The sequence below is a fragment of the Amphiura filiformis genome, chromosome 6 (assembly GCF_039555335.1).
Source record: "Amphiura filiformis chromosome 6, Afil_fr2py, whole genome shotgun sequence".
In the NCBI taxonomy this organism is placed as follows: Eukaryota; Metazoa; Echinodermata; class Ophiuroidea; order Amphilepidida; family Amphiuridae; genus Amphiura; species Amphiura filiformis.
This window is the reverse complement of record NC_092633.1, coordinates 47,533,663-47,558,829: the sequence shown is the minus strand read 5'-3', so window position 1 is coordinate 47,558,829 and position 25,167 is coordinate 47,533,663. Positions and strand designations below refer to the sequence as shown.

General features: G+C 38.7%; 1 protein-coding gene across 1 annotated transcript in view; it reads left to right on the top strand.

Moving 5' to 3' along the window:
• The first annotated feature begins 11,046 nt into the window (after positions 1–11,046).
• The window catches only part of LOC140155518 (O-acyltransferase like protein-like), a 46,596-nt gene continuing 32,475 nt past the window's right edge, over positions 11,047–25,167 (top strand). Inside the window, exons 1-8 of the mRNA XM_072178388.1 lie at positions 11,047–11,553; positions 16,321–16,472; positions 17,180–17,264; positions 18,082–18,166; positions 21,322–21,502; positions 21,970–22,075; positions 22,701–22,871; positions 24,585–24,681. Coding sequence (XP_072034489.1) covers positions 11,127–11,553; positions 16,321–16,472; positions 17,180–17,264; positions 18,082–18,166; positions 21,322–21,502; positions 21,970–22,075; positions 22,701–22,871; positions 24,585–24,681 — 1,304 coding nt within the window. The 5' untranslated portion in view covers positions 11,047–11,126. The remainder of the gene's footprint in view (positions 11,554–16,320; positions 16,473–17,179; positions 17,265–18,081; positions 18,167–21,321; positions 21,503–21,969; positions 22,076–22,700; positions 22,872–24,584; positions 24,682–25,167) is intronic.

Here is a 25,167-nt window from a genome sequence, read left to right as displayed (position 1 = left end):
GCACTAGTAAAGCTCCGTAACTGAAAGAGAGAGTAAACTTAGACTGCATTGCATTCCTTTTAAACAATTCATACCATTCCATGCATAAAACACAACACATCCACATCCCCAGTGACTGCCCTGCCCAGAGATGGATAGATACTTAGATAGCTGTTGGATCAGAACAGGATTGGTGAATTATCCATGGTGGGATTTAGAGGGATGATAAATTTAAATGGTCTACTACAGTAGACTAGAGTAAACTATGAGTGACCTTGCTTGAATTGAATGTAAACAAACTCGGGTTGACGCAACCTTTTGTCAGTGTCACGGTGCGCGGTGTCACATGCAGCCGAGAGAGAGTAATTGCAGTGAGCTGGTGTCACCCGACAGTTACTGGACTGGTATGGTGTCACCAGTCTGTAGCACAACGGCACGCCGTTGATCAACTGAGGGCAATATTTCTAGCAACGCCGGACCGTTGCAGTCAACAGATGGCATCATTTCTAGCAACGACAGACCGTTGCTAGCTTTTCAAGTATAGAGGGCTTATTTTTGTCAACGCTCGTCCGTTGCCCACTGACAACGTTTGCCCGTTGCCCGCTGAAAACGACTGCCTGTGCTGTGTGCACAGCGAGTCGCTATTGCGTGGTCGAGACAACAAAAATGGAGCGTAAATTTTCCATCTCAAATATAAAAAAATAATTTGTTTTGATGCGAAATATTACTTATATATACTTCAAATAAATGATTGATTGTAAATTTATGGCCTAACACATATTTTGGAAGATCGAACTAATCTCGAAAAAAAAAACTTAAAATGATTCGCCGCAAATGTCAAGAAATTTCGTTATTTTCCACATAATATTGGTCGTGGTCCAGAAAAAACACAATATTTTCAGAAGTTTGATATGTTTTCTACTTCAAACAAATATTCAATTTGCAAGAAATATTTCCGGCCGGATAATAACAAGTAAAACATCTCAACTGTCAAAGTAAAAATATGCGTCCATGTCTCGGGCCCACGTTTGAGAATACATGAGGAAACATGTTTATCAGGTCATCAGAGGTCAACTTTTGCCAATATGCCAATACGTCATGTCAATAACCGATTGCGATTGGTCTGTTGATGTACCTAGCTCATGAATATTCACAATTACGTCAGGGTAAATAAACAACGAAGTAAAAAGTAAACAACTTATTTCCCTACATACGAATTCTGAGCGAAATAAAAATTAACGTAGCCTACTGGTATGAATGGATTTTGCAATGGATTGGGAACTTTCTGGGCCGTAAAGCTAGCAGTTTATGGTGCACGGCTACTTGCTAGCGTGGCCGACTGGCTCAATAAGATCAATTTAAGCTTTGAATGCGCGCATCATTGTGACATTGGTTCCAGAACACGATCATGTCAGAAATTAATATTTTGTTCTGGGTCTGATTATTCGGACTAGGTTGCCAGCTGTACTATCGAACTGCCGACCAAACAATCACAATATTTGCTAAAAGACATCCGAAATAATCATTTATTTCCTCAATCTATCTTCAGAATTCCCAACATTACTTTCGTCAATATTATTAATGGCTCATGCTTTATGGAAGTAATTATTTGAACTAAACTGTAGCCCCTAGTTTAAATCATAATTGCACAGAAACAAATAAAAAGATAGATGTCCTGTATTCAGATTGAGTACTACTTTTGCAGGGGCATGCCTTTGGACTGACACGTCGCTGGTTCGACATATGATGCTAGTCCAACTCGTCAGTATTCCGAACATGAAATAAACATCTTTGGTCCGACACGTCCTAGTCCGAATATGTAATGCAGTGAACTTCATTGTTTGGATACCTTCAACATATGTAGTAGTAGGCCTACATAATGAAAAACTCTGCCCTAGTCCGAATATAATGAAAAACTTGTCACTGGTCGTAATATGAAAAACACTTCACTAGTCCGAAACGTTGACATAGTCCGAATATGAATCTATTTGGAGTTGGACTACCGCCATTTTTCAGATTGGGACTAGCTAAGTGCTTTCGAGTTTCGGACTAGAGAACTGTTAATGCATTTGACGGTTTCGCACATTTGGACTTGCGAAGTGATGATCAGATTTTATTTTTGGACTAGCGATGTGTAAGACTTGTTTCCATGTTTTCGAAGGCGAAGTGTTGGTCAATTTCACAGTTTTCCATTGTCGGACTAGCTCACCGAATTCCGTTTTCGAACCTTTCATGTATTGGGAATTTTACCGTTCCGACAAACGCCTGGATTATGGACCCCAATAATTCCATTTTTGGCTGATTCCAAATCAAATTAATGTATGAATGATGCAACTACTTTGGTATTTATCATGACACAGTCATACCATTTCTTGGAAGTTGTTCAGTAGACAGTAGACAGACATATTAAAGCATGTCGGTAACTGTACAATGCAAGAATTGCTTGTGTCGATGGATAACATAGAGTTTGTCACTTCTTGAAATAAAAATGAAGTACCGGTAATATTAGTTATCAAAGGAGGACGCAGCGGGTAATCGAACCTGTGACGTCGGTATCACAAGTGCCGATCGATTCATAACCAAGACCATGGAAGCCGCATTGAAGTAGAGTTACGGAATTAAGCGTGATATTATCGTTATCCTTAAATTCTCAACTTGGTCTGGCCTCATAAAACTCATAGCCGTAAAGGCTACGGAAACATTTTTCGTTTAGAAATCATCTTTTATTAAAAAACAAGCACATCACAATAAATTTTTTGTTGTTGCAAAAACAGTTCTGAAAGTATTATTTCTTTTATGTTCTAGCAATACATTAGAAGAATCAAATACTATTTTGCTGAGACAATTTATACAGTACTTTCTTGAAACCTCGGGCTTGAAACCATTTACAAAAACTACAATGCATGCACTGGCAGATCCAGGAATTCAAGAAAAAAATGCCAATTTATCAGAAGATTACTGGGCTGAGAGCTTGGATAAAATAATGCTTTTAAATAGCTGATCCGGGATCCACCACTACAATGGTAACAATTATGACAAAATGTCATTTATAATTGTTCATATCACCATGATCACTGGGACCAATTTATGTAATTTAATAATGGGTGCACCTAGACAAAATTGGACACCAATGTTTTTGCTTGCTCGTGATTCTAAACCACCTTCCTGAACAACAAACATATATCCAAAAAAGTAAAAAAAGAGAAGAGGGGATGCTAATTTGCATAAAACAAAAATGGCCACAAATGCAGGGCTCAAATTTCAAAATTGGGCAAATATGGATAAAAAAACCATCTAATTGTATTCTTCTCATTATTAGGATTCAGAAATCAGAAAAAGTGTGAATCGTAATACATGCAGTTTGATCCATCTCCAATACAGTTCTTGAGTTGTAGGCACATTGGTGAAATGTCAAATTTTGGTCCCCATCATTGTCCAAAATGCTCCTATTGTGATCAGGTGGTCTCAAATTATTCCGCTTGGAAAAATATTTTAATTAAAGAATAGTTTGCCATATATATCTCATTAGGTGTTTTGTTATCGGTAACAGGGCATATAAGTCAAAACCCATTGACCTATTTTGTAATGTTACAAGTTACAGGTATAGGAAGCAAAACACCTGAGATGTGGCAAACTATTTTTTGTTTAAAATGTTCCAAGGGGATAATTTGACACCACTGTGATCAAAATCAAACATTTTTTATATTTTTACCCCTGTGGACAATGGTTGACATTTAAAACTTTATGCCTGTAGTAAACCTTAAAACGTGTACATTGGAGATTATGTTAAACTATATTTTTTCTGAATCCTAATATTAATGAGAGGAATACCAGGTTCTAACCATGCTAACCAGAATCAACTAATTTTGAAATTTGAGCCCTGCATAAGCAGCCATTTTTGTTTTATAAATGCAAATTGGCATTTTCCCCGTATTCCCATTTTTGGATATATTGTCGGGGATGTCTTTTAGAGATCATTACTGTAACAAAATTGATTTCCAATTTTGACTAGCTCCAAACGTAAATTGACTCAAAAAGTGAAGCAGAAGTAAAAAATGCTCAATCATTATGCAAGCAATTGTTTTAAATTTATACAATTTAATAATTACACAAAAAAAAATTGAACAAATTTTAATCTTTACCCAGAGCAGCCAGCGCATATCAATGTAAAAAAACGTGGGAAAAAAATGCATCTGGCGTGATTAGAACCAATGACCTTCGTATTACTAGCATGGCGCTCTAGCCAATTGAGCCAGAGAGGCACACTGGAGAAGGGTGGAAGATTTAAATCTATTACGCGACGAACATCATTCAACCTAATACCTTAGATTTAAATCTTCCGCTCTTCTCCAGTGTGCCTCTGTGGCTCAATTAGCTAGAGCCAAGAGGGTCATGCTAGTAATATGAAGGTCGCCGGTTCGAATCTGGCCAGATGCACTGTTGGTTTGTTTTTTCAATGTTTAGGTGCACTGGCTGCTCTGGGTAATGATTAAAATTTGTTCATCCAAACAACCCAGAGAACTAAGTTAAAAAATACATTATATACAATACATACATTTTAAATATTTGTATAGCGCTGCTACATTTAGAACATATTTAAAATCAGACTTTTCAAGTACAATCTTTTGGTCAAAATTTGATCTTTCTTTTCTTGGCAGTATTTTGATGATTGTTTGCAATAGTATTTTGGAAAATTTTCAAAACATTTTCAGTCAAAATTTTTGTTTTGTTTTTTGCCTTCTCCTCAGAAAGTAATGAAGTAGATTAAGAAAATGCTTTGTGATTTCAAGCTTGGTACCTGGCATTTTAAATCAAGCTACAGTGAAATAATTACAATTCATTGTATTCCTTATCAAATCAAGATCGTGTAAATATGCAAATTTCGTTCCATCACTCTGCAGGCTTCGGTTCAAGGAATGATATCCACAATCCAACCAGAAGATGATGCATCTTTTGTCAAATATGATCGTCCAAGATTTACATTGTACTTCCCTAAAATTACTTTTGCCTACAGTTACCAGTGACAGTCCAATGATCATGATGATAATCCCAATTGCAATTCATAGTTCTTTTGAATAATTTGTAGTTCCTCATTAACCGCTGAAGTTCAGTCTTCATCTCCGCATTTGCCTCTTCATCGTACAGTTTTTGTGTCTTTTAATTTGTCAAATAGCGTCCGAGGTGTACATTGTACTTCCCTATAATTACTTTCGACTACGTTCGCAGTGACAGTCCAATGATCATGATGTTGATCCCAATTGCAATTCAGAGTTCTTTTTAATTTAATTTGTAGTTCCTCATTAACTGCTGAAGTTCAGTCTTCATCTCCGCTGCTTGCCTCTTCATCGTACAGTTTTTTGTGTTTTACGAGTTCTGTGATTAAATCAAATGGAAAATGAAAATAAAAAGATAATTATTTAACAAAGCTTTTTTTTTATTTAGACATGGCTGACATGCTGATCAATTAATCAAAACAATGATTTAAAATTATTGAATTATTGGTCCGAGTATAGTCCCACTCATTTTTTAGGTGGAAATTTTTCACAATTGGGGGTGGGATTATACTGGATTTCAAAAAAAAAAAAAATAAAGGTTTTTTTGGTTTTGGAGTGTCCTTGGAGCTATAGACCTAGATGCTAGGATCATTCATGGTTGACCTAAAAAAATATATAAAATTCAAGATGTTTTGTGTTTGATAATTTGAATTCACGTCATACTCTATTAATGAATCTCAAAATGCATTGAATTTGAATTATCAATTTTCATATTAAAAACACAAAACATCTTGAATTTGTTTTTGTTTTTTAGGTCAACCATGAATGATCCTAGCATTTAGGTCTAGGTCCAGGGCACTCAAAACCAAAAAAAAACTTTAATTTTTTTTTTTTTTTTTTTACAATTTCTGGAATTTTTCGAAAAATGTGGGGGGACTATACTCGGACGAATACGGTACATGCAAGATAGCTCCGCAGTATGACAACCCTTGATCTATTTTGAAATTATAAATGTTACACTATCACTAAGTATCAGACAGTCAAACTTGACATAGCGTCAACTCAAAGTTAAATAACGATACACAAAAATATTTATGGCGAGTGGCGAATGTTTTACGGGCCCGACCGACCCAGATTTTGTGTTTTGGTAGAATTTTTTGTTCATAACAGCTCAGATACTCAGATAGCGACGTTTTACGTATTTTTTGTGGGACATGAGAGCACATCAGACATATTGAATTACATTTTGAAAACGAGAAATGTCCTTCTGATATCAAATATCAATCAATGGAAAATTTTGACATTTTGAAGATATAGATTTTTTTCCCAAAAGATCTTTTCAAAAAAAAAAAAAAAATTATTTGATATCAATATTATCATCAGGAGGACATTCCTCGTTTTAAAAATATGCAATTCGATATGTCTGATGTGCTCTCAAAAAAAATCAGAATATTTTCAAAATATGTTTGCAGAAAAAGCATCAAATTTTGCCAGATTTTTGTGGTGATATTATAAGGTCATTTTAGCCTAAAAAAAAAAAAACCCTGACCAACCTACCCTACTTGAAAAGTCTGCCCCCCAAGCGTAAAACAATGCTTTTATTCGGTCGCTAATCCTATATAAAATATGTTTGATAAATGGAGGATTGAAATTCCAGTAAATTGGTTTAATTTGCCATCAGTGGTTCTTCAAATTCTGTTCCAGATTTCAGAGTACACATTCCTAACTAAAGTTCCCCCCTACGAGACTTGTATCCGTTATCAAAATCATGATGGGTGGGGCAACTATCAGGCCTAAAAAATTATAATATCAAGGAATGCAAGTTCACCACAAAATACCATGGTAAACAATGGTGTAAACAACTGAACTTCCAAACACGGAGTCATGCTTCAGCGAATCTGACTCTAGCTTTGCATGCATGTGAAGCCATCTGTGTCGATGGTGAGCATGAACAAATTCGTGGTTACACTTATCGAGCAAGGTCCGGGGCACAGTGGCGTAGGGGTACAGACCACAACTGGAAGGCCAAAGAGCTCTGACTGGGGGAAATTTGCCCCATTCGTGGCGCTGCTACTGTCTACGTTAGGGACAGGCACATCTGAGTGAGGGCGCTATTTATTTTACTTGATAATAAAGCCCTATGTAAATCTGTGCCATTTTGTGCCACTGAAAACACCATTTTTGGAGAAAATGATGAATAAAACCAAAATGAATCGTTTTCAGATGCTCTAGTTTGCATTGACAACAGATTCAATGCTAGTTTAGGAAGCAGAATGCAACATTGACTTCACTTTTGAATATTTTTTACTGTGAGATATGCCTTGGTGAAAATCACGGTTTTGGTCAAAAAAGGGGTCAAAAAGGGGCATTTTTGGGAAAAAATTCTATTTTGACCCAAAATTCATCTTCTGACAAAAGGGAAACATGGTTTGACAAAACTTTCATCCTTTTCACATAACAATTCCAGTTTACTTATTTGCTGGGAGAAAGCACTTTTTTGTTATCGTTTGGGAAAAATCATTGTTTTTGCCTAAAATGGGCCCAAAATGGCAAAATTTGACCAAAATTAGCACAAAAATCACATTTTTACCACCTTAAAATTGAATTTTTATAAAAATTTCACAGATGTGTTGGAAATGATAACATACATAATATTCAACAAAAATTAGATAAAATTACAATGAAAACAAAAAATTGACAGGGTGGCACAAAATTATCAAGTCCCCTATGCACTCCTATGGTAAGTCTTATCAGAGAAAATGGCCCAATGTTCCGACAGTAATTTCGTCATAACTTCACTTAGCAATACAGTAGAAGATTGGTTTTGGTGTCAAATTGTTTCTGAGAAGTTCTCTCTTCCAATAAACAACAATTCATGTTAATAGAATTAATTTGAAATTTTTATGCCTGTCCCTATCTACGTATACATTTGACATACATTCCCATTTGTATACCCCGGCCCCGGATGTATACATTACACATGCATACCTAAATACCATGCACGTGTACGCGTACTGACCCTGCATGATCACGATGACTATTACTATGTTTAATCAGGCATATTATCATTATGAATTAGTTATAAGAGATCGGTAAGCTTTAATTTGTGTACATGTACATGTACAATGAAAACATAGTGAAAGGTTGTCGAATTCTGCAGTCGTGCAACAATGTTCTAAAAAACGACAAACAGGTCAACATGATCAGATTGTATCAGCAATCTACGTTTATCACAGACCAACGCCGTACCGTTGATTGTCAACGGACAGCCATTGTCATGATCTGAACTCTAATGGTGGACAACGCAATCACGTTGATAATTCTGACAACAACGATACGGCGTTGGCATGGTCAACGTGTACTCGTTGGTGAATGCAAATTTGTTGGAAATAGCCCATTTCCCAGACGATTTACCCCATGAAAGAACGATTTACCCAGCAATATTTTTGCGGATTCATGCACACCGAACATCATTTTAGTAAAAAAATTATTCCAACTCACCAAATTATTCCGGTAAAGCACCGTAATTGGCCCACGAAGTTGCCCGTTTCTGACCAAAAACATGTCAATATCGTCTCCATTTTCATGATTATCTCGACTGTTGCAGGGTCGGAGTTGAAATCGATGACGTCATGTGATCGTTGGGCGGAAAAAGCAATGTTGCCAGCATTAAAATATGCATACAATTCCCGAATAGTGAGCACAAATTAGGAAAAAGAGAGCCCAAATCCGATTTGCAGAATTGGCAACGAGCAGCCGTTGTTGACAACTGCCAGCCGTTGTATTTTACTGTAAACGGCGTGCCGTTGTGCTACAGACTGGTCACCACACTTTTGTACCGTTTAAATTTGCAGCCACTGACCATAGATGAACTCCTGGATGGGGCAGCTTTAATTAGCATGAGGCCACATTGATATGTAAATAGCGTATTGTTATTTAAATTTGCGCCCAGACGTATTGAGGGCGACAGTCAGGTTATCCAGACGGAGAATGGCTGCATATGCCGGGCATGTCAATTTGCTGAGTGAAGGCTGATAATCACCTTTCTGTATAGGTAATAAGCTAGTATATTTCGTGTACCAGTTGGTTATGACCAAAAATTAGTATCATATTAAATATATTAAATGTATAAACTTTGAAATTTACATGAATTTGAAGAGCAGAGCTTCGAAATGTAGCTAAGTCAGGTGATGTGAAATTCTGCTGCGTGACCCCTCTGCGTGGTAGAATTATATTCATAAAACATTGAATTTAACAGATATCATGGGTAGCCAACCACGATTTATCAGCATTTAAAATATATGTTAATTAACAAAGATAAATAATAAAGAGTACAAATGGCAATTAACTAGTAAACAAGCCTGAAATCTTAAAATGTTGCCACGTGATTTCCCGAACACATGATATGTTAACATGTGACCACTATTCAGATTTACCGTAAATATTTGGAGTATGCTTGCACATCATGCACATACACTGTGCATTTCTTTACTTCCGTATAAAATCAATAATTCGTGCTGGGAGCCAAGTAACATTGTCTGCTCAGAGCAGATTGGTATTTTATTTTACTTGAGAGCATAATAGAAATACATAAAGACGAATAAGGCGCCATGATGGAAGGTCAGGTCGGGTATCAAAGGTTATTATAACTTAAATACTACTTGTATTTCTCACCTTGCCTCTGTCACATATTTCCTTCATATTATTGACAGCAAGTCCTAATTTTGACTTTGCTATTGCAAAATGTCATTTCATATCAAATTAGTAGAAAAAAAAAAAAAAACATATAACTGGTGCCTGATGGGAATACCCGTCCGCCATTTCATTAAACTGGATCGTTACAAGCCGACGACGGATGTCGGCTTGTTCTGTCTCTTCTCAATTCTTTCTTCTTTCTTCTTCTTCTTTCTTTCTTCTGGCAACCAATCAACTGCATCTAGCTTCGCAAAGGATTGACAGATTTCAACCAAAGTTGACCCAAATGACCACTGGGCTAGGCCAAACCTTCAATTTGACTTTGACCTCGCTGTGACCTTTGACCTAGCTATAATGGTCAAAAATGTGATTTCACAAAAAATGCTACTCCTTCCACAAATTTCATGCAATGATCATGTGACTCATGCATATGAATCAACATGTGGCAGTGCTTAAAACTTCCTAAAAAGAATTGAGGTCAAAGGTCATTAAGGGGTCATTTCCGGTCTGAAAGCTAAAAATATTCAAAAATCACTGTCTTTACAAAATATATAGCAGAGAGTCGCCATTAGCACACATGCATTGCTACTAGCCAGGGTCTTTAGGATGCCTACAGGTTTGGGGTCAAAGGTCATTAAGGGGTTACTTCCGGTCAAAAACCAAAAATGTTCAAAAAATTTTATCTCAAAATGTAAACAGACCAGAATAATATAACCAACATACATGAATCAGTGTTACCTGATGTATGCATGGTATTTTTATTTTGGGGGTCAAAGGTCATTAAGGGGTCACTTCCTGTTTTTAGCTGAATAACTTTAAGAATTTTTATCTCAAGAACTGAACATGTTAGAATTTTTTAATTAAAATTGGAACAATGCATTTTGTCGGTGTACATAAGTTTTTTTTTTCATTGAGGTCAAAGGTCATTAAAATCAAAAGGTCAATCAAAAATTTAAAAAATCAAAATCCATGTTTAAGTTCCGATTAAGCTGAAATTCACCAGGAATATTTCTTATGACATCCTAAGCACAATGCAAGAGCAGTTGACCCCATCCGTAACCCAGGGGTCAAGTTATAGGGGTCAAATTGCGGCTTGTATTCAGCGTCTGTTGACTCTAGTTTTCGCCTGTTTTGCGCCCAGATGTATTGGGGGCGCGCTATACTCTCATTGAACAGGCAAAGTTCGCAAAACTAACAACGTTGTTATTTGCCAAACTCAATTAACATGATCCAAGGGGTCGAACATGAATTATTCATAACGAGCTATAACGGATCGATAACTGGCCTCACTTTCTAGCTAGTAAACCAGCTGAATTTTTCATAGATTTTGCGTTGCTAATAGAACAACCGTGAATTTAGTGTCACCCCCTTGCACTGACTTCACACAATATTTCAGAGCCCAACAGTGGTAGTAGTGATATTCGCCACCAGGCACCGTATATTATTTAATCACTGTACATGCACGTTCTGCACTGTTTACTACATTTCATCATGGGGCGTGTGAGAAGTTGTATTCTGAGCATCAGCCTGATGCTGTTGATGTACACTCGCTCATCCAGCGCCCAGATAGGGTTAAATTGGAACAGACTGAGAGGCGAATTGGCCGAGGGTGCATTAAATACAACTACAGGTGATATTCAAAACGTACTCACTGACATTCTGAGACAATTTCAAGATTTTGCACCGGACTTGGCCGGGCAGCTGCCAATACCTGGACAAGGGGAAGGCGACGTCAACGCTACCGAAGGAGGAGAGGAACCACCAAAACCTGCACCTCAGTTCCCACCGGGTTTTGAAAATTTGCAATATGTTTCCCCAATATGTTTGAATCACACATTGACATTAATCGGCGATTTCCAAGCACAAAAACAATATGCCAAACAAAGTGAGTACGGTATTAATATTATTTTTACTATCCCTAAAAACTTAAAAAGGCCTACATGTAGGGGGATTGTAGGCCTATAGGCCTATACCGGTAATACTAAAATAATTATCATAGGCCTATGTGTACCTCCTGGTACCTCCTAGTGGTGACTTTTGTTTTTGTGTGTGGCGTTTTCTACATGTAACATGTTTTCTCAGGGTGTAGCGCTCCCACAGATTTCCGAGTCGAGGCACCAGATGCTTCTTCTGCACATTCTGCACCAGATGCTTCTTTACAGTTCTTTGCACCAGATGCTGCTTCACCATTCTCAGCACCAGATGCTTCTTCACCATTCTCAGCACCAGATGCTTCTTCACCATTCTTAGCACCAGATGTTTTTTTACCATGCTCAGCACCAGATGCTTCTCCACAATTCTCTGCAGTCTGCACCCGGTACTTTTTCACATTCTCTGCACCAGATGCATCACCATTTTCTGCACCAGATACCTCTTTACCATACGCTGCACCAGATGCTTCACATTCTCTGCACCAGATATGCTTCACCATTCTCTACATCGGATGCTTCTTCACCATTTTCTGCTCCAGATGCTTCTTCACCATTCTCTGCACCAGATGCTTCTTCATCATTCTCTGCACCAGATGCATCACCATTTTCTGCACCAGATACCTCTTTACCATACGCTGCACCAGATGCTTCACATTCTCTGCACCAGACGCTTCTTCACCATTCTCTGCATCGGATGCTTCTTCACCATTTTCTGCTCCAGATGATTCTTCACCATTCTCTGCACCAGATGCTTCTTCACCATTCTCTGCACCAGATGCTTCTTCACCATTCTCTGCACCAGATGCTTCTTCACCGTTCTCTGCACCAGATGCTTCACCATTCTCTGCTCCAGATGCTTCACCATTCTCTGCAACAGATGCTTCTTCACCATTCTCTGCAACAGATGCTTTTTCACCATTCTCTGCACCAGATGCTTCTTCACCATTCTCTGCACCAGATGCTTCTTCACCATTCTCTGCATCAGATGCTTCTTCACCATTCTCTGCTCCAGATGCTTCACCATTCTCTGCATCAGATGCTTCTTCACCATTCTTTGCACCAGATGCTTCTTCACCATTCTCTGCACCAGATGCTTCTTCACCATTCTCTGCACCAGATGCTTCTTCACCATTCTTTGCACCAGATGCTTCTTCACCTTTCTTTGCACGCTTCTTCACCATTCTCTGCACCAGATGCTTCTTCACCATTCTCTGCACCAGATGCTTCTTCACCATTCTCTGCACCAGATGTCTCTTCACTATTCTCTGCACCAGTTGCTTCTTCACCATTCTCTGCACCAGATGCTTCTTTACCATTCTCTGCACCAGTTACTTCTTCACCATTCTCTCTCTGCACCAGATGCTTCTTCACAATTCTCTGCAGTTTGCACCAGGTACCTTTTCACATTATCTGCACCAGATGCATCACCATTCTGCACCAGATACTTCTTTACCATTCTCTGCACCAGATGCTTCTTCACCATTCTCTGCACCAGATGCTTCTTCACCATTCTCTACACCAGATGCTTCTAAACCATTTTCTGCAGCAGATGCTTCTCCATCATTCTTTGCAGCTGATACTTCTTCCCCATCCTCTACACCAGATACTTCACCATTCTCTGTACCATATCCTTATTTACCATATTCTGGTGCAACCAGATTTTTTTCACCATTCTCCGCACCAGATGCTTCTTCATCATTCTCTGCACCAGATGTTTTTTCACCTTTCTCTGCACTAGATGCTTCTCTATCATTCTCTGCACCAGATGTTTTTTCACCATTCTTTGCACCAGATGCTTCTTTACCAATCTTTGCACCTGATGTTTCTTCATCATTCTCTGCACCAGATGTTTTTTCACCATTCTCTGCACCAGGTGCTTCTTCATCATTATCTGCACCAGTTACTTCTTCACCATTCTCTGCACCAGATGCTTCTTCACCATTCTCTGCACCAGATGCTTCTTCACCATTCTCTGCACCAGATGCTTCTTCACCATTCTCGGCATCAGATGTTTCTTCACCATTCTCTGCACCAGATGCTTCTTCACCATTCTCTACACCAGATGCTTCTTCACCATTCTCTGCACCAGATGCTTCTTCACAATTCTCTGCACCAGATAATTCTTTCCATTCTTTACACCAGATAATTCTTCACCATTCTTTGCACCAGATGCTTTTTTACTAATCTTTACACCTGATGTTTCTTCACAATTTTCTGCACCAGATACCTCTTTACCATTCTCTGCACCAGTAACTTCTTCACCATTCTCTGCAGCAGATGCTTCTTCACCATTTTCTGCAGCAGACGCTTCCTCACCATTCTCTGCACCAAGTGCTTCTTCAACATTTTCTGCACCAAATGCTTCACCAGATGCTTCTTCACCATTATCAGCACCAGATGCTTCTTTACCATTCTCTGCACCAGTTGCTTCTAAACCATTTTCTGCACAGGATACTTCTTTACCATTCTCTGCACCAGATGCTTCTTCACCATTCTCTGCACCAGGTGCTTCTTAACCATTCTCTGCACAAGATGCTTCTCCACCATTCTCTGCACCAGATGCTTCTTCACCATTCTCTACACCAGATGCTTCTTCACCATTTTCTGCAGCAGATGCTTCTTCGCCATTCTCTTCTTCACCATTCTCTGCACTAGATGCTTCTTCACTATAATCAGCACCAGATACTTCTTTACCATCCTCTGCATCAGTTGCTTCACCATTCTTTGCACCAGATGCTTCTTCACCATTCTTTGCACCAGATGCTTCTTCAGAATTATCTGCACCAGATGCTTCTTCACAATTTTTTGCATCAGATGCCGCTTCACCATTCTCTGCTCCAGATGTTTTAATTTTTTCACCATCCTTTGCTTCAATCTTCACCATTCTCTGCACCAGATGCTTCTTCATCATTCGCTGCATCAGATGTTTCTTCGCCATTCTCCGCATTGGATGCTTTTTCACAATTCTCTGCACCAGATGCTTCTTCACCATTTTCTGCATCAGATGCATCTTCACCATCTCTGCACCAGATGCTTCTTCATCATTTTCTGCACCAGATGCTTCTTCACCATTTTCTGCACCAGATGCTTCTTCACCATTCTCTGCACCAGATGCTTCTTCACCATTTTCTGCATCAGATGCATCTTCACCATCTCTGCACCAGATGCTTCTTCATCATTTTCTGCACCAGATGCTTCTTCACCATTTTCTGCACCAGATGCTTCTTCACCATTCTCTGCACCAGATGCTTCTTCACCATTTTCTGCATCAGATGCATCTTCACCATCTCTGCACCAGATGCTTCTTCATCATTTTCTGCACCAGATGCTTCTTCACCATTTTCTGCACCAGATGCTTCTTCGCCATTCGCTGCATCAGATGCTTCTTCACCATTCTCTGCACCAGATGCTTCTTCGCCATTCTCTACACCAGATGCATCTTCACCAATCTTTGCACCTGATGTTTCTTCACCATTCTCTGCACCAGATGCTTTTTCACCATTCTCTGCACCAGATGCTTCTTCACCATTCTCCACACCAGATGCTTCTTCATCATTTTCTGCACCTGATGTTTCTTCACCATTCGCTGCACCAGATGCTTCTTCGCCATTTTCTGCACCAGATGCTTCTTCACCATTCTCTGCACCAGATGCTTCTTCGCCATTCTCTGCACCAGATGCTTCTTCACCATTCTCTGCACCAGATGCTTCTTCACCATTCTCTGCGCCAGATGCTTCTTCACCATTCTCTGCACCAGATGCTTCTTCACCATTCTCCACACCAGATGCTTCTTCACCATTCTCTGCACCAGATGCTTCTTCGCCATTCTCTACACCAGATGCATCTTCACCAATCTTTGCACCTGATGTTTCTTCACCATTCTCTGCACCAGATGCTTCTTCACCATTCTCCACACCAGATGCTTCTTCACCATTCTCTGCACCAGATGCTTCTTCGCCATTCTCTACACCAGATGCATCTTCACCAATCTTTGCACCTGATGTTTCTTCACCATTCTCTGCACCAGATGCTTTTTCACCATTCTCTGCACCAGATGCTTCTTCACCATTCTCTGCACCAGATGCTTTTTCACCATTCTCTGCACCAGATGCTTCTTCACCATTCTCTGCACCAGATGCTTCTTCGCCATTCTCTACACCAGATGCATCTTCACCAATCTTTGCACCTGATGTTTCTTCACCATTCTCTGCACCAGATGCTTTTTCACCATTCTCTGCACCAGATGCTTCTTCACCATTTTCTGCGCCAGATGCTTCTTCGCCATTCTCTGCACACAATGCTTAGCACAATTTTCTCTGCACTAAAAAGCTTATTCCCAAAATTTCAGTTGATTCCGATTTTGCATTTGCGAGTTAAATGCGTGTTACAATGTTCCATAAACAATGTGTTTTAATTTTGTTCTGGTGTTCCAGAATGTAATTTGAATTTCACGATATTCTTGCTAAACAAATTAATATGCAAGAAATTTTTTGTTCATAAACATAATGTAGCCAGAGGTTTACATGTACAGTGGTAAAAAAATCTCAACTTTTTTGGAGAAAAGTGGGGGATGATGCTGTGGATCACAAAATGCCCTTTAAAATGAAATTTTCATTTTCTTATAAAAAGATTAAAAAATCGGCAACCCTGATAATGTGGCTCTTAGCCCTATTATAGGACCATTATATAATGGTAATTTTATTCTCCATGATTCTTTGCAGTGGTGTACAGCAGCGGATCTCCTATACCTAATCCTAGTATTGAATTCAGCGGACTCACAGCTGATTATGGTCTCTTTCAACAATGCCGAGATGTGAAAAAAGAACATGAAGGCACACCTTTTGATGCTGAATATTGCATTTTGTCCAATTATGTAAGTATTTTGTAAGTATGTTCTGCATTCTAGCCATATGCTTCAACATGGATCCATAGGTTGCTGGTTCGAACCTAAGGCTCTCATTTTCGGGAAATTCGGCTCCCGGGTACCCGAACTTTTTTTCGAGCGGGTACCCGGGTACCCGAAATTGCAACAACAAAAAAAATTGCAAAAAAAAAATTTTTTTTTTTTTTTTTTTGCATTTTTTTTTCAAAGTTTTTTTCGGTTTTGTAGTGTCTCTGGACCTAGACCTAAATGCTAGGATCATGATTGACCTAAAAAAAAAATAAAAAAATTGAATTTTGCACATTGTTTTGTGTTTTTAATCTGAAAATTGATACATAGTATGTCATATCTATTAATGATATCAAAATGCATTCAAATTCAATGCATTTTGATATCATTAATAGAGTATGACATAAAACTATGTATCAATTTTCAGATTAAAAACACAAAACAATGTGCAAAATTTTTTTTTTTTTTTTTTTTTTTTTTTAATTTCGGTACCGGGCAGGGAATTTCCTGCCGGGTAATAGGATTATCGGGCGGGACTCGAATTCCCGGGACTCGCTCAGAGCCTAAATCGAACCCCCGGTCAATACTTGGTAGAATTTTAAATCTCGAAAAGCTGGCTACGCCACTGATATAATATTCATATGATACATTTGAGATTAAATCCATATTTTTTTTTTTTTTTTTTTAAGGGTCCGGAAGGAGCCCAGTATCATTCTGCGGTGTGTGTACCTGCATCGTGTCCTGATTACGACTTGCGCACTATAGCATACACATGTAAGTAGAACAATGAGGAGGAGGAGAAGGATGGGGATGCCTGACGATGATGATGATGCAATGAATTAAGTTAGGTAATGAGGATGATGTCAGTGTTGATTATAAATGATGATGAAGAAGATGCACTTTAAATAATATGTGATTTGCATAAAGAATAGAGACCTATTTAAATGTTAGTTTTCACTAATCACATTGTCCCCATGAAATTTCGAGCCAAACAAATGAGGTAAAACGAAGACAATTGCTATATATATTTCATTCTTATGTATTATTGAGCGGAGCAACACACAGCTGGGACAAGATGTTCAACAAATAGTGATATGCGCACAATTTTATGTCATTGTTTCAAAGATACATGTACACCAGGGGCGTAGCCAGCTTTCTTTGTCGGGGGGGGGGTCAAAATAAAATTTTCAGGGGCACCGCTGATAAACAATGCAGTTGAATCGGGACGATATGCGCGCGTAGCGCGCAAAAAAAAATTGAATTTGACACTATTTTGGCCCATGATCGGGGTGAAATTTGATAGAAAAGGGGCCCCTTGCCCTTTTTCTTTCCCCTCCAGATTTTTTCTTTCCATTTTTAGGCAGAGGGGCACTTTTTCTTCTTTTTTTTTTTTTTTTTTGTCAGGGGGCAATCTGCCCCCCCCCCCCCCCCCGCTAGCTATGCTACTGATGTACACATGCGCTGACATTTGTGAACTCTGGATACAACCGAAGATATCCGGATTTTGTCACATTAACAATTCACAGATAGGTCTATCTTGTGCTAGCCCCAGATGAGTATATTATAAATCATTTCTTATTTTTTATTTCAGTGAAAGGTGTTCTTGACATTCCAGTTGAGTTTCATTTTACATGTGAAACTCGGCCATCATTTACCGGAGGTGACATTTTTGTCATGTAAGTGAAGTACACTCCACACATGTGACAGACCAGCGGTGGCGGTGCCACGGGGTGTGGGCCCTGTGGGGGCATTGGGGCAAATGCTCCCGTCAGAACTCTTTCCCCCTGTTGCCCCCCAGTAAAAACCCCCACGGTTGTTTGATGTGATCATTTATTAGTTTTTTAAACAGAACATCATGTACAACCCAATTTTTAGACTCAAACAGCTTAAAGCGGTCAATATTAATGTATACAGATGCTTTTGAGACATTTTCAACTTAAATTTCCCTTATTTACAACATTATTTACCTTTACAGCATTTTTTATAGCTTTTTCGGATATAAAATGTATCTATTTATGACAAGATTGGTGGCGCTATTTATATACTGGAAATTACTCTTTCAGGCTTTTAATAATAATAATTCCATTTATTTTTTGTTGATATATGTTTACAAAATTTCTTTGTTGCTTGTTTCGCCTATTCCACCTGTTTAAATAGCAGTATTAATTACCTACCCCTTGCAAATTAAGAAATACTAGGCGGTTACCCGTATTTGGCGGTTCTCGGCTGTCGCGATTACCTGGCTGATGGTGACTGTACTCACCAAGTTTTATGCCCATAGGACAGTTTTTACTAATTTGACCTCAGATGACCCCTTGTGACCTCAAAATGACCTTCCAAAATTTGGCTCTAAATGTTGACTGTACCCACCACGTTTCATGCCCATATGACAGTTTTTAGTAATTTGACCTTGGATGACCCCAAAATAACCTTCCAAAAATTTGACTCTAAAAGTTGACTGTACCCACCAAGTTTCATGCGCATACAACATTTTTTACTAATTTGACCTCAGATGACCCCAAAATGACCTTCCAAAAATTTGACTATAAAAGTTGACTGTACCCACCAAGTTTCATGCCCATACGATAGTTTTTACTAATTTGACCTCAGATGACCCCTGGATGACCTCGGGTGATCTTGGCCCACTAACTGAAAAAAACTTGTCCTGTCTGAGGTCCAGATGCACCCACCCACCAAGTTCGAGGAACGTCATGACCCCTAGTCTCCGAGAAAATAGGCGGAAAAAACAGTTTTTACTAATTTGACCTCAGATGACCCCTGGGTGACCTTGACCCACTAATCAAAACAAACTTGTTCTGTCTTAGGTCAAGATGCATCTACCCACTAAGTTTCATGGCCATATGACAGTTTTTACTAATTTGACCCCTAGATGACCTCTGGTGACCTTGACCCACTAACCAATACAAACTTGTTCTGTCCCGGGTCAAGATGCACCCACCTGTCAAGTTTGAGGAACGTACGACCCCAGTCTCTGAGAAAAACAGTTTTACTAATTTGACCCCTGGATGACCTTGGGTGACCTTGACCCACTAACCAATATAAACTTGTTCTGCCTGTGGTCAAAATACACCCACCCACCAAGTTTGAGGAACGTGCGAACCCCAGTCTCCGAGAAAAGAGGCGGACAGACAGACAGACAAACAAACAGATGGACAGATTCTGGTGAATTATAGTAAGATGATTTTATGATAAATAGCGCCATCTATAGTTTGTATTTTCTTAATAATGAAGCCAATTCTATATACATCAAACAACCGTGTCTCCAAATTAAGAAAATTTCCACTTTTTGTAGTAATTGTGTGCAAAATCTGTTGATTTTGCCTCCCCTGAAATTCACTTCCCCCCCAAAAAAAGTTCCTGGTGCCGCCACTGCAGACCAGAGGAAGACTCAAGTCAAGTGATTCGGACTTGAGTTGCGACTCGCTATTTTTGCAGCTTGTGACTTGGACTTTTGTGCAAAATGACTTGATTCACAGCAGCTGAAGGGAGTATCCCATTATGCTTTGCAGTACCATAATAGAACTGTATGTGCCATAGAAAATGTACACAAAATCCCTCACTTCAACTTTCAATAACTGGCTTAAAGGCTTAATGTACGATTTCCTTCAAATTTTAAATTTGTCATTATATACTCAAAATGCTGAAATAATACTAGTAATAATTATCGGGAATGGTTTCTGTCCATTTTGAGCTGAAATAACGAGGTAAACACTGATTGTTATTTTGGCCGTTTAACACGCATGACATTATGTCGAACTTTGCTCTGTTTACCTACAAAAACAACAAATTTGGCTGATTCCATTTAGGTGCAAGTTGTGACATGTGTAAACAATACAAATATGCCAAAAAATCAGGTTTGAAAAAATTAACCTAATTCATATATATATTATAAGATCTTACATTATGACTTTAAATCAGGGGAGGTGAAGAATTTTGTTTGCAAAAATATGACCCCTAAAGTATTGTGAAACTATCCATAGCTTTCAATATCTAAGCGGCTCTTATTTATATTTTGTATACAGTTGCTATGGAGCATGCAGATATACTGCAATGCTTGCTGGGATACTCCTTTCAGCTGCTGTGGACTTGACTTGTGGCTTGCTACTTGTTACTTCCACAAAATGAGTTGACTTACTTGTGACTTGTATAAATATCATTAATCTCAACCTGGACTTGTTAGCGGGGGGGCACTTGCCTGTCATTTTGGAATAGGGTGTGCAACATGAAGTGCTGAATTTTGGGAACTGAGAACTGATTTTTCCCGCAGAATGAGGGCTTCTCAAATGAAATTTCAACATATTTTTTTTTGATGTAATGGACTAAACTTTGGCAAAACATACATGTAGGTTGTAAAGCTAAGAAAATTCTTAAATTTTCCAAAATTGTGCCTAAAGACCTGCAATTTTGGGAGTCTTTAATACTCAATTGTATCCCTGAACATGATTTGAAAAAAAAATGGCAAAAAACTTTCAAATCAGCCATTTTTTTAGGTAAAAAAATCCCTAAACATGGGTAGGGGTTTCGGAGTTCCAGTGGCTCACCCCTGTCCAAATGTTACTCAAGTACCCCACCCCCCACCCCCAATATAGCCCTCTTTGTAACCAAACAAAATAGTTCTTTCTTAGAGGCTATTGGGTCGAGTTTTCCCATTTTAGTCAAATCATAGTGCGAGTCATCCTATGGGTGGGGGCACCGGGTCTGATGGGGGAGGGCCAAGCCATTTTTCGGCAATTTTCCGTGCCCCTATGATGCTACACCACTAAATCATTCACACTTATATCATTGATAAGTTGCTGCACTTTTATTTCAGATTGTGGTGTGTCATTTTGGGTATATTGATGTTAAGCGGAACTTTATATCATCTCATCAAGATCCATACGGAAGCGAGAAAGAAGTCCAACGCTTATGAAGATGCTCCGGAAGAAGCTTGTGAAGAAGATGGTGACCACGGCGATGATAAAAAAGTTGAGGAACTTGAACCAGAGGATAAGGTAATTTGGTGCAACTTTTGATTGTGGTCACCATCCCGATTCGTAATCCTAACCCCAGGGCTCAAATTTCAGGGAGGCCACCAAGGCCTTTTTCAGTTTTAGCCTTTACTGCCCCAGATCTTTGTTAACTTCAAGGCATTCTTCATCACTTTTTGGTCTTGTTGTCCTTCTTTGTCTTTGCCCAGTGGCTTTGAAAATGGGTGCCCCCAAAAAATTAAAATTCTAGGCCTACCCCTACCCCTTAAAGAACATAACCTCTATTACACATATATGTCGATTTTAATCCTGACCACGAACATAATTCTAATGCAAATCCAACACCCTTAACCCTAATCCTAACCCTACCCCTAAGCCAACCCAATCTGTAATGTAAATCTTCATCTTAACCATCACAACTTTCATATTGTGTATATTGACCCTGATATTATCCTTTTTTGTAATGATATAATATGCATGTATTTATATAGGAAAATCAGCCTGCTGCAGAAGGTACCGGTACAGATGCAGAAAGAGAAGTCATGAACATACAGGAGAGCGGTGATGATCCGAAGAAGGAATCTAAATCAACTGATGGTAAGCTTACTTGATAGAGTATGTTAAATCGGGCTCTCCCCATCAGTCCGAAACATCGACAGTCCGAACCACCGCTAGTCAGAATTTTTAGGGTTAGGCTTAGGTTAAGGGTTAGTGTTAGCGGTAGCGGTAGTTCAGACTGACAGGGTTTTGGACTGTCGGGGTGTACCAGTTATGTCTAACTCCCTCCCAGGTGGTTTGGTAGGTCGGAGGCATGTGGTTGCCAGTCCCCATCCCAATGAAGGAGAGGTACCCAGATTGCAGTATTTTGTATTCTGCAGTAAGGTTAGGTCAATTAATGAAATGGAGACGAGGTGGGCGGCTGTCTCGTTGGTGTGGCAAGGGACAATAAGAGGGCAGTGGCATAAAGTTTGTTCGGTTTATACATGTATAAGGCAGAATTATTCGGCTTTTGTTACTGCACGCATTAATAATCTTCCAGTTGACATTGGGGAACATCAGGGAATATTCTGTTTTTAGCGGAAAACGCACATGTTCCAGAGGCACGGTGTACTGCGTAGAATGCCCAATAAATATTGTGTAATAATAATTATAAATAATAAGGGTTTCAAACATTTTGCCATTTAATTTTAACACTGTTTGGATCAATGCATTATTTTCCTAGGAAAGCTGGGCAGAATGTTGATGTGTTTCTCTGTCATCCACAACTTTGGTAAAATCTTTGATATCAGCAAGCAGAAGGGAACGCTGAGTGCTCTCAATGGTATACGGGTCATAAGTATGTTCTGGATCATACTTGGTCACACATGGCAGTTTCTAGGCACATATAGAGCAGGTAAGGAATCAGCAGTGGCGTTGCTAGGGAGGGGGCATGGGTCAAATCCCCCTGCCAGAACTCTTGCCCCCAAGCCCCCACCCCAAGTAAAACCCCAAATTTCCATTTTTTTCGTCAATTTTGCACCAAATTTGTTGATTTTGCCCCCCTGAAATTCACTTTTCTCATTCCTGGTGCCGTTACTGGGAATCGGTCAGTTACCAATTTATGAAGCAAATCGGACATGCAGTTTTCAAAATATATTCAGTTTATATTTTCTTTGTATGTTTTTGTTTTGATCAATAACCAATCAAATTAATGAGCTAAAATTGACCATAGCCCAAGTCTACCTGGCCTTTAATTTGCATATTTGCATAATTAATTAGCATTTATGCAAATTATCTCTAATTATGCAATTATGCATATTAGAGGGTGGCTAGACAATATAGGTAACACATTAGAAACAAATTCTAAGTGTTTCAAGGCAGAAATATGCAGAATAAAAGTACCCTAAACATTTATGCATGGATTTTTAGGAAAATGTTCGCAAAAATACATATAAATGAGCCTTTTCAGTCACGTTAGCTTAGCATAGATTATTGATAAAAACAATAAGATGCAAAGGAAATATAAATTGATGTAAAGTCTGCACAAAAAGAAACTCAGCTGTTATAAATACGCCTATAGCTTCAGAACTAATAATTGTTTTCACAATATTTTAACATAAAAAGGGGGAGGATTTATTTACGCGCAGTTTGATACCCCATTTGTTCAATTTGGTTCAATATTAAGAACACAGCAGCGTTTTGAAAGAAGAATACCCGAATTTAAAAGTTGCAGCTATTTGTATTGATTTGAAGTCAGCGCGAAGATAATGGCGGGTTTTACGTGCCACATGCTTGTGTAATAACCATTGATGGCTGTAAACTGCAACTTTTAAATTTGGGTATTTTTCTTTAAAAGCTCTGCTGTGTTGTCAGTATTGAACGACATTTGACAAATGGGGTATCAAAATGAGCGTAAATAAATCATCCTTCTTTCTATGTAGAAATATTGTGGAAACGATTATTAGTTCTGAACCTATAGGCGTATTTAAAACAGCTGCGTTACTTTTTGTGCAGACTTTAGTATTTTGAAAACCTATCGTCTGTATTTCCGATTTGCTTCATACAAAAGGCATATTGATCAGTGTACTTTGCCCTACTACATTAATCTATTGAAAACATGCTCGGAGCATTTCCTAATTTCCAGAAACATCCTCATAATATAGAATTTTGGTTAAAATTTGATCTCAAGATTCGAGCCAGGTATACTAACTTAATGAGGGGAACGTGGCCAAGACAAAGATAGATAAAAACTAATGCAGTATTAAAAATCTAAAACTACATGGATAGACAAATTTTAAACTTTCAGGAGTCTATGAGTCTGTTATCAGGGCAAAGGTCAAGAAAATCTCGACCTGATACAGTCACTCACTCGCTGATGAAAGATGGAGTACCATCTGAAAATTCCGAGGTAGGAATTATTTCCTTGTGTTTGGATCAAAAGTTTAAATCAAAATCAACTTCTTTAAGTTTTTTATTTTTCTTGCAAGAAGGCCCTGTCTGCAAAAGCTGCCCTATGGACATTTGATAATTTCTGCATTCTATGTTGTACACACGTGACACCTGGCAGCTATTGATGATGGGCAATTTTGCATTAACTCCTTTAATTTTTCTTATTTTCTTCCTGCAGATAATCCATTGTATATGTATACACAACTCCTACCCAAATTCTGGGCCCAAACTGTACTACATGCTGTGTTTGGAGTGGACACTTTTTTCCTCTTGAGGTAAGGCAGCTCACCACTAAATCCTTCCGCGTTTGGTGTAAACCTTGATAGTCCCGGTAAACATAGGTCGGTAGTGCAAATAAGTGGGTGTCCCTTGGGAGCAAGATGAGTAGCCATGATTGATTATTATAATCAAATTAATAGATATGCAGTTGATCAATGTTCAGAATATCACAAAATGGTGCATGTTGATCTGGTCAAAAAGTTCGGCTCCCGAAGCTAATCCGCGTGCGGATATGGTAAAGAGGCATCCGTGAAAAATAAGGGTGGCGCTGTTCAGGTCTCCATAACTTAAAAGTTAGTCTCAACTTGTTTCAAAAAACCAAATTCAAATTAAATTTTAATCTTTATTTAAGACATTGGTGCTACCAAAATGTGAAAAATGGTTTTACATGGGGTAGAAAAACAGACTTACTTTCATGTATATTTACATTTCAATGGGACTTTATTTAGTGGTGTCCGCCCGTAAGTGAATGACTACAAATG